The sequence below is a fragment of the Barbus barbus genome (genome assembly GCF_936440315.1).
Source record: "Barbus barbus genome assembly, chromosome: 9".
Taxonomy (NCBI): domain Eukaryota; kingdom Metazoa; phylum Chordata; class Actinopteri; order Cypriniformes; family Cyprinidae; genus Barbus; species Barbus barbus.
The window spans coordinates 2,588,861-2,599,630 of NC_136737.1; the positions used below are offsets into that span (position 1 = coordinate 2,588,861).

Genomic DNA, 10,770 nt, shown 5'->3' on the forward strand with positions numbered 1-10,770 from the left:
AAGAATGCTCTTCTCCACAAAGTTATAACAGCTGATCTGTTCCTGATCCATAAAGCCATTAGAGAAACTAGACCCGCAGGATTCCCGAAAAAATGTCAGCCTCTAATATGGACCTCTAAAATAAATTATGCTCCAGGGCATAATAAGCAACCCAGTCAACACGTGAGATCATGTGATGATCACTGTAGATGCAAAGTCCTGTACTCACTTAAGTGGTAATACAGCGGCAGAGTAGAATTGGGTTCTTACTCGTCACACAAATGGGAGTTTAATCAAAAAATTCCAGTTGGTTCTTGTGTCCTATTACTCGTTAAACCTTTAACTTGTATTTCCTTAAACACTTAAACACAAGTTGTATCCATAAATAAAGCAAGACGGTAAGAAAACTGTTTCTCCCTTATTTCTCTGCCCGCACCTCAAACTTGTGTAATAACACGTGCGTGGCCGTTAAAGACACAGAACCGAAATTATACATCAGAAACATAAGAAATAATACTGAAACATATTACATTTACATTTAGTCATTTGGCAGACACTTTTATCCAAAGCGACTTAAAATTGGGGAATACAAAAAGCGATTCATCTTGAAGAGGCAGTCAGACAGAGGAAGTGCTCGTAACACCAAGTCTCAGTCATTGTTCAAATAAGTACAAGCTAGTAGGTGGAGAGAAAGATAGAGGGAAAGTTTTTTTTTTTTTTTTTTTTGAGTTTAGGACGAAGTCAAGTACTGCCGAAAGAGATGCGCTTTCAGTTGTTGCTTGAAGGTTGCCAGAGATCCGGCGTTCCGGATAGGGGTGGGAAGATTATTCCACCAGCCAGGAATGGTGAACGAGAATGTTCTGGAGAGTGATTTTGAGCCTCTCTGTGATGGTACCACAAGGCGTCGCTCACTAGCAGATCTCAAACTTCTGGAGGGGATGTAGGTTCGTAATAGTGAGTGGAAGTAGGAGGGTGCAGAGCCTGTGGTAGATCTGTACGCAAGCATCAGTGACTTGAACTGGATGCGAGCTGCCACTGGTAGCCAGTGCAAAGAGATGAAGAGAGGTGTAACTCTTTTGGGCTCGTTGAAGATCAGTCGTGCCGCTGCATTCTGAATCATTTGTAGAGGTTTGATTGCGTTTGATGGCAGACCAGCCAGAAGAGCATTGCAGTAGTCCAGTCTAGAAACAACCAGGGCCTGGACAAGAAGTTGCGCAGCATGCTCTGTCAGAAAGGGCCTGATCTTTCTGATGTTGTGTAGTGCAAACCTGCAGGAACGAGCAGTCTTTGCAATGTGCTCTTTGAAGGTCAGCTGGTCATCAAAGATTACACCAAGATTTCTGACCGAAGTTGATGGGGTAATCATTGATGAGCCGAACTGAATCGTGAAGTCATGCCGTAGAGTCGGAGTGGCAGGGAAGACCAGAAGTTCCGTCTTTGCCAGGTTGAGCTGTAGGTGATGTTCTTTCATCCATGCCGAGATGTCCGCCAGGCAGCCTGAGATCCGTGCAGCTACCGTTGGGTCATCTGGTTGAAAAGAGAGATAGAGCTGCGTGTCATCGGCGTAGCAGTGATAGGAGAAGCCATGTGCATGTATGATGGGACCCAGCGATGTAGTGTACGTGGAGAAGAGGAGGGGTCCAAGAACCGATCCCTGAGGAACTCCAGTGATCAGTTGATGCGGTTTGGATACCTCCCCTCCCCAGGTCACCCTGAACGATCTACCGGTGAGATAGGATTCAAACCAGCGAAGTGGAATTCCAGTGATGCCCAGTGAAGAGAGTGTAGACAGGAGAATCTGATGATTGACAGTGTCAAAAGCAGCAGAGAGATCCAGCAGAATGAGGACTGACGACCCCAGGGGACATGGACGGTTTTACTTTCAGCAGCAGCAAATGATTTGGAGTGAGGGCCTTTAAGTCGTTTTGGTCATTGGACACCTTAGTGATGGGACGACTATTAATTACTGCCTCCACCTCGCATAAGAGCCTTTGAAGACTTTCTTCATCAAGAGACTGTTGTTTTACAGTGGAGTTGAGTTGATTTTTCGGACTGTCCGTATTTGCCGTTACCAAACTCCTCCATGGTGGGAAGCAGTTGGGGGGTTGAAAATCCACTGTACACCTTTTTCAAGTAATGTGGTTTGAATCCTGTCATTGTTCAAACTTTGTATGGCGTTTCGCAACTCCCTTTCTGCACCAATGAAATTCGTTCCATTGTCAGACCTGATTGTTTGAACCTGACCCCTTCTAGAAATGAATCTCCTCAGTGCATGGATGCATGAGTCAGTATCCAAAGAGCTAGCAATCTCAATGTGAACAGCTCTTAACGTCAGGCAAGTAAAGATTACCCCATATCTTTTAATCAATGTCCTTCCTCTTTTTAGTTCAAATGGGCCAAAATAATCAATGCCAACATTGGTGAATGGGGGTTCATCTGGCAAAAGTCTGTCACAGGGACGCTCAGCCATGAATTCGTAACCCTTCTATAGTCAAATACACAGGCACTAGCTTCATAAGAGATTCAAGTAAGACCTTGTAACACAATAAAAGACAAATTCCTTTTGACGTATTTCAATGTAACTTTAGTAGAAAGTATTGTACAGAATAACAAAATAATATAGCCGGCATTGTGAAAAGACCCGACCTGCATTTACAAAACAGATATAACATATGTTACAAATATGAATACTGCATTTCAGAAAAATTTACAAAAATGAATGCACTTAAATTTCTTCATCTGACAAAAATAATCATAAAACATCTCAATCTCAAAGATGATACTGTAAATTCCACAGTACAAAGGAAATGGAAAATACATCAATATGTATTATTTCTAACACACACTTTCAATATTCAAGAAAATAGATCTTACACCCTCATTTAGGATGAATGGCTCATATGGCCCACAAAAAGCTCTTATGTCTCTACATCTCAGTTAATAAACAATGTAGGATTTCATATAGAAAATTATAATATAAAAGACAAACATTTCACTGAAATTAGTCACGTGAACCTAAATGTACTTAATTTTTCTAATAACAACATTCATAACAACAAAATAGTTTCTGCTTGTCGTTTTGTATGTGAAGAGAAACAAGACAAACGGATCAATTTTACTTTGGATACTTCGGATACAACATTATTTTGGTGTTTTACTTGTTGAAAAAGAAGAATCTCTCGGAAGAACATTAACACCGTTCCCATTAGTAAAGCACTACAGCAATCATTGCTATAATTGTCCTCACACATGCAACACATCAAATACACAGTATACAACTGCCGGTGTCCCTGTCCGGTAGAGTCGATGGTCTTTACACTCTTCGGTCTTCACACGAGAAGGGCTTAACACGAGGGCTGCCGCGGTATAATAACCTTTTTTAAACCCGTCTAACAAATCACTATTAGAATTCAGCTGAACCCACTTTCCTGTTTATCACTAAAAATGGCCAAGCAAGTGCACACACTGACAAGATACGCGATACAGTACGAGACCAAACGTGATTTCAGCAAGGCTCAACACAGTAAACAAAATAAGCGTTTCCTAGCAACGGCAACTGCGCTAAACACTAATGAGACAAGTAAATACACTTACTATGAATAAATATGCATTAGAAGAACTTTTTGAACATAAAATCAAACTCATAATAAAGCATAATAATGTAATTTATATCATAAAGCAAAGCTGTATACAAGAATAAAACATTAGATATTGTTCTTTGGGGAGGAAGTCCATCTTTGAGTTGATCTGAATCTCACAGAAACTGCTGGTCTTGAAGATGAACTTTATTCACTGTGACATTTAGATTATGTTTCTTATGACAGATTAATATGGAAGAGATGCGGTGTAGCACTTGAAGGAACTGAACCTGAAGATAAACTACTTATTGTGATTGTTTATTTTATGACTCCGTAGAGAAGATGAATCCGTAAAACTCTTCCCGCATGCAGTGCAGTGATACGGTTTCTCTCCAGTGTGGATCCTCTCATGTGATTTCAGATGTCCTGACCGACTGAATGTCTTGTTGCAGTGTGAACACTTGTAAGGTTTCTCTCCAGTGTGAATCCTCTCATGTCTTTTCAGATGTCCTGACCAATTGAATCTCTTGTTGCAGTGTGAACACTTGTAAGGTCTCTCTCCAGTGTGGATCCTCTCATGTGATTTCAGATGTCCTGACCGACTGAATCTCTTGTTGCAGTGTGAACATTTGTAAGGTTTCTCTCCAGTGTGGATCCTCTCATGTGATTTCAGATGTCCTGACCGACTGAATCTCTTGTTGCAGTGTGAACACTTGTAAGGTTTCTCTCCAGTGTGGATCCTCTGGTGCTGTTTCAAATCTGTTGCTGTAATAAAAGTCTTCTCACACTCAAAGCACATATATTCTCTCACACCAGTGTGTATCTTCTGATGAACTTTTAAATTCTTCAGCTCTGAAAAACTCTTTCCACACAAAGAACATGAATGTGGTTTCTCCTTTGAATGAACTTTCAGGTGCCTCTTCAAGGCTGATGCCCACGAAAATGTTTTTCCACATTGATCACATTCATGCAGTTTCTCTCCAGTGTGGATGTTCATGTGGTGCCTAAGGGTTGATGATAGTGTGAAACTCTTCCCGCACTGATCACATGTGAATGGTTTCTCTCCAGTGTGGATCCTCATGTGAACATTGAGACTCTTCTTGCTTGACAGACTCTGTCCACACTGAGTGCAGGTGAAACTTTTCTTGTCTCTTCTTTTCAGTAAAGAAACTCTTTCAGTCTGTGAGTGAGTTGTTCCTCCAGTTTTGACATGATGTCGTTTCTCCTCCGTTAGACCTGAAATTAAAGTTAAAAAGGTAAAAATGAAAGAAGACAACAGCTACAACAAATTATGATCATTTTGACACATTTTTACAAAATAAGGTACAATTATCTATATAAAAAATACAGTTACATCCAATGTTTCTGTAGTGAGAACTATTCGATGCTTAATCAAATACACAATATATATTATAATAAGATATTAACAAATAAACTTTTCTTAAAAAAAAAAATAACAATAAATTACATAATTATTTAAACTAAAACTGGCCCACATTTCTTTACTCAGCACAATTTCCATTTATTTCTTCCTTTTTAAAGCCCTTTCTTTATAATGGCAACATCCAGGAAGTGACATCATTTGAACATTTGAGTTTTAGTTTTATGTTGTATTATTTATTGGCTTAATTTTTCCATTTAATTTTTTACAACTCTTAAGGTATTTTTACAAACACTAAATCTGATGAACTGCTGATAACTTTAAATGTTCTTCAGCCTCATTTTATTAAAACATTAAGAATAAACACCAACCTGTTTGTTCTTCAGTGTGTTTCATTCTGCAGGGTTCTGGATCTCTCATGTTCTCTCTGTCCTTCAATAAACTCTGTCTCTGCAGATTTCACTTCTTCCCGATGCTTTGTTAGACTTCAAAAACAGAACACATTGCAGCGTCCGAAATCGCATACTTCCCTACTATATAGTATGCGGAAAACAGTGTGCGAGGCGAGGAGTATGTCCGAATCATAGACTGTAAAAAAAAGACGGACGACGCGTCTCCGCTTCCTTCCACGATAGAAAAGTGAAGCCAAAACATCTCAGTACTGCCGCTGCCATCTAGAGGAAATGACGTCATCTGGAGCCAGAGTTTGCGCAGTAGAGTCTGAGGCGGAGCCGCGGAACCAAACTCCCGCCCAATCTCCCGCAGACCCAATCAACCATCTTCTTCTCCTCCTTCTCCTTCTTCTTCTTTCCAGTTTTAAAGCGGTTGGCATCCAGCTTTTTGGTGCATTACCGCCCCCCTCTGCTCCGGAGTGTGCATCAAATAATAGGTTGTAATAAAAATTAGTCTATTCCCTTTCCTTCATTCAGACTGACCAATTCTCTTTCATCCATCAATTCTTCAATTATCTTACCATTTGCATCTGTTTGTACAACACACACACACACAGGGCTATGAGCATTAAAATCTGCACACCAGATTACTTTTTGTCTATCCTGACCTTGAATACTTAATAAGTTATCAATCATCAACCTTGTACATGGGTTATAGTAGTTAATAACACTTGTCCCCTCCCCTCTTTCCCACACATCCACCGCTATGTATTCCTGATCAACTCCCATTTCTATTAACCTATATGTCAATCCAAGCTTTATAAATGTGGCACACCCACCTCCTCCTCCATCAATCCTATCTTTCCTTAACACAGTATACCCATGTTTCAAGATTTGGTTTCAGCCATGTTTCCTGTATACACATCACATCTGGTTTCTCTTCTAATTTATTTATGAAATGCTTAAATTCTTGACAATTAGCCTTTAAGCTTCTAGCATTCCATTGTAAAAGAATTACCATTAAAATGATTAACCAACCCATGATGCTTCTTGGCTTGACTGAATAGTGAGGTTCTCTTTCACTTCTTCCCATGTCAGTCCTACCAGTCCTAAATGATTAACTGCAGCTTTAACTATCAACTGGGTTTTTTTATTTTTTGATTTAACTTCCGCAGTGCTATTAATCACCCCTGCTATGAATGTAACTAAATCTCTTTTTCCCACATACATTCTATCATTGGTTCTTTGAAGTTGTACTTGTGTTTCCATATCTACTGGCTCTCTCATTCCATCCACCCTCTCTTTTGACACTCTTACAGCTTCAGCATAGGATCACGGGCGTAAATTTCATTTAACAGTAGGGGGGGACAATAAATATAAAATTTCTTATGAGCAATTTTTGAAGGGGACACAAGTGAAAAACTTTGCTTCTATCATTATTATTGTAGCATGGAGACTGCATTATGGTTATTTTCAACGTTTTTCTCAGGTTCAGTGACAAAGCAGATTTTTCTTCAAAACTATTTATTGCATTGCTTGTTATGTTGTTTATCAGTAACCTCCAATATGTACATGTCATCATTTAGTATCGGTTCAGCAAGCTTGGAACCTCGGCCAAGGTGGTACCAAGAATGGTACCGGGTACCAGATTTTAGTTATGGAAAAGCAAAAAAAGCGAGTAGAGTCGAACTGAACCGAGCTGGTACCAGTCAGTGGAAAACCTCCATAAATGATGACGTGTACATATTGGAGGTTACTGATTGGTGGTTGCTATTGTTACGTCAGTGTTGTTGACTGAACCCAGACAAGCCGCCCGGCATTTACCTCAGAATACAACTTTCTCTGCCTCAGCTTTTTGACAGTGAGTGCATCGGGAAACTTAAATTATGAAACAAACAGCCACAAACCAAGGATAATAAATAAAATCCCTTTTATTTCATCCATGCTGACGATTGTAATGATGCCAGGTTGTTTACCTCAGCCAAAGACTATAGAATACCTAAGACATGTCACTCGTATTGTTTTGAATGGGGAAAAATGCAACGCTCAATATGGCCGCTCAATCGCAGGAAGCCCCGCCTTCTGAATGAAAGAACCAATCGTTAATCAGTAAAGTCAGCGCGTCACTGCAGCTGCCGTTAGAAGTCCCGGTTGCTATAGAAACAGTCAGCTCTGGGACGCGCGCTCAGGACTGCGCATGCGCACTGGCTGATCTAGCCTGAGAAATAAGCTTTTTATAACGCTATTTGAGCAAAAGAAACAACATTTATGACACAGTTGTTGTCCGATTTCATTGGTGATTTCAAATATGAAATTTAATCATAAGCTTAGTGAACCGTTTTGGAGAATTTGATGGTTCTTAAAGAGACTTTGCCTCAGCTTAGAGCGCTCCGCTCGTGCTGCTTCTCAGAATGTTTGGTCGCTATAGCAACCAGTCGTAGTGGAAAACTGTAGGTCCGAAACAGAGCAGAACCGAACTGAACCGACCCGAGCTGGTACCAGTCAGTGGAAAACCCCCATAAGCTGCAGAGCACTATGCAACAAGCTATTATAAACAAGCTAACGTACCGTTAACTAGATAAGTAATATTTTAATCGCTAATATAGCAGATTCATGGAAAATTACATCGGTAATCAGTATTTTTGCCGCACTAATTTATGAATGAGTCTGCATCAACTACATGAAAGAGAATCTCTTTATTTAAAGTGAATAAAGTACCCTACTTACTGGAGTTCAACATTAACTGAGCCGCAGCCACACACCTGACTCGTGTGTGGAGTAGGTGAGATGAACTGGGAAAGCAGGCAGTGGGCCAAACCAGCTGTGGGGAAGGGGAGGGGGGACTCAACTGTTTCTAAATGCATTTTTTGCATTTTTTTTTCTACTTACACAATTATTTTAAATATAAATTATTAAATATACATTTTTCAATATTTCTTTTTTGGGGGGGGGACATGTCAATACAATACAATATCACATCACACTTCATTAAATTAAAAAGTCAAGTCAGTGATCACATATTTGATTTTCTTTAAGCCATACTTTAAGCGTAGTTTTAAAAATACTAAATGTTGTACCCTCTCTAATATAAACAGGTAATAATTTCCATCTTTCTGCTGCTCTAACTGAAAAAGAATGACAGCCAATCTGAGACTTTGTTCAATGCAGCAGGAAGTTTGATGGCAGCTTGTTCTTTTGTCTTAGCATAAGTTTATCTCCAGGTCCAGTGCTTTCAAGTGCAACATCAAATCTCTTCCATATTAATCTGTCATAAGAAACATCATCTAAATTTGTCTCAGACAGAGCCGGATTATCCATAGACTGGATTGGGCAAATTCCCTGGGGCACCAGCCAATAGGCACCAAGTGATTACGATAATGACAAAACCTTTAAAAATATTTTTCATGTTTTGAATATATTATTTTGCTGGAAGAGATACAGATGCATAGTCAATGAACAGTTAATGATACAATACATACAGAGCAACATCAGACAGCAACATGACAGGACACAGATAATAAAAAGAATAATATACAAATACAAAATAGGCAATGTACAAAAAAGCAAAAACTCAATATATAATATAGACAATTATGTATGGCGGACTGGCCATCTGGAGCACAGGGTGGGCCGCTGTACAATGTGGGCCGGCCCATTGGGTCCCAGACAGCCCGTGTGAAGTCCATGTGGGCCGGATCTGGGCCGACACTGCTTGCTGTCTGGGGTAAATCCTATGAAGAATGAATTATAGTAAGGGTACGTAGACTATATTCCTCCATCGGCCCAGATGGCCCGCACGGACCATTTGAGTCAAAACGTCTGATTAATTTAGCGTGCTCCGGCTCAGTGCAGCGGCTCAAAAGCACTCGTCAATGTCAAGATGTTTGAAACAGCCAATCAAAGTGAAGAAGGAGGATTTCCTGTTCAAGGAGCTGAGCTGAGAGACACTTGAATATGAGCTGACTCTGAGGTAAGATATAAGCAGCTAAACATGATGAGACACTTCAGCAATATTTGCAACTGTTTACGATGAAAAATCCTAAACGACACACATTAATTTTCAGGAGTGCAGAGACTACTACTGGCCTTTTCTAATTTCTTAATACCATTTAGGCTACGCTATCCTTCATAATATAAGACAAGAGTGAATGTTTGTAAATCTCTATCGAGGCTTTCTTCTGTAATTTCACGTGTCTAAGAATAAAATAATAATAATAATAAACATAAAATACCATTCTCAGACTTACTCTAAAACACTGTATCTGAAGACTTTCGCTTTCAAGTGCCACGATTAGTGATATATATTAATACAAATATGAGATCAAATGTTTGAAATAATTAAGACTTTTTACTTATTTAGTTTTTGAAAGAAGGATGAATTTATTTGATCAAAAATATATAATAATATGAAATGTTACACTTAAAATATTAGTTTTCTATTAAAGATATTGTAAACTGTAATGTATTTCTGTGATCTGCAGCTGTATTTTCAGCATCATTGCTCCAGTCTTCAGTGTCACATGATCTTCAGAAATCATACTAATATTCTGATTTACGGCCTAAATATTATCAGTAATTATTTGTGATCAATTAACCTATTAATAATGGTTTTCATTATTATCAATACTGAACAGTTTTCACTTAATATTGTTGTGGAAATTGTGATACTTCAACTTTTTCATAATTATTTGATGAATACAAAGTTAAAAAACAGAATTTATTTGAAATATAATCAGTTTGTAATAAGTATAAATAACTTTACTGTCACAAATCAATTTAATGCAACCTTGTTGAATAAAAGTATTAATTTATAATTTTTTTATATTACCCTGACTGTAATGTATCACATTTTCCATAAAAATATGAAGCAGCACAACTGTTTTCAACATTGATAATAATCATAAATGTTTCTTGAGCTGAAAATCAGCATATTAGAATGATTTCTGAAGAACCAATAGAAAGGCATCATAAACCAGTCCACATTCTGCACCACATTCCAAGTCTTTTAAGCAGAGCATGTCATATGGACTGATATTATATTTAACGTTAGTGATATTAAACTGTCCCTCTAAAAGAAATGTGTACAAATTCTTCTAAATTAGTTACTAAAAGATAATTGAATTATGTAAAAGATAATTTAATACATTTCAAATATACATTTGATTAACATTTCTAAACATTATTAAACTGGAAAGAAATGAAAGATCCTTCTTTGATTGTCAAAATATTTCACAGAAAAGAACAAAATACAAACATAAAAGATATCAAGTAAAACAAAGTAGCCTACAATAACCAGTGTGTTAAAACAAAAATGCAACAACAACAACAAATCAAGGAAAGGCCCTAATGAAGAAATCTGTTTCAAGATATTTTTTAAAAGTGCATAATGATAACTTTTGACAACGTTTAATTCAGGTGCGAGAATAATTCATCTTTATAT

General features: G+C 38.2%; 1 protein-coding gene across 1 annotated transcript; it reads right to left on the reverse strand.

Annotated features, from left to right (window-relative positions):
* Positions 1 to 2,544: 2,544 nt before the first annotated feature.
* LOC306874497 (uncharacterized protein) lies at positions 2,545 to 5,614 on the reverse strand. The gene is made up of 2 exons (XM_079424605.1): positions 5,310 to 5,614; positions 2,545 to 4,793 (listed from the first exon to the last, which is right to left on the reverse strand). The coding sequence occupies exons 1-2, from the start codon at positions 5,356 to 5,358 to the stop codon at positions 3,859 to 3,861; spliced, it is 984 nt and encodes a 327-aa protein (XP_079280731.1). The 5' UTR covers positions 5,359 to 5,614; the 3' UTR covers positions 2,545 to 3,858.
* Between the last annotated feature and the right edge of the window lie 5,156 nt (positions 5,615 to 10,770).

Excerpts from the sequence above, each read along its gene's own strand:
- LOC306874497 (XM_079424605.1), bottom strand. The coding sequence starts at position 5,358 with ATGAGAGATCCAGAACCCTGCAGAATGAAACACACTGAAGAACAAACA. Across the intron at positions 4,794-5,309 it reads ACACACTGAAGAACAAACAG|GTCTAACGGAGGAGAAACGA; the intron begins GTTGGTGTTTAT and ends CTTTAATTTCAG.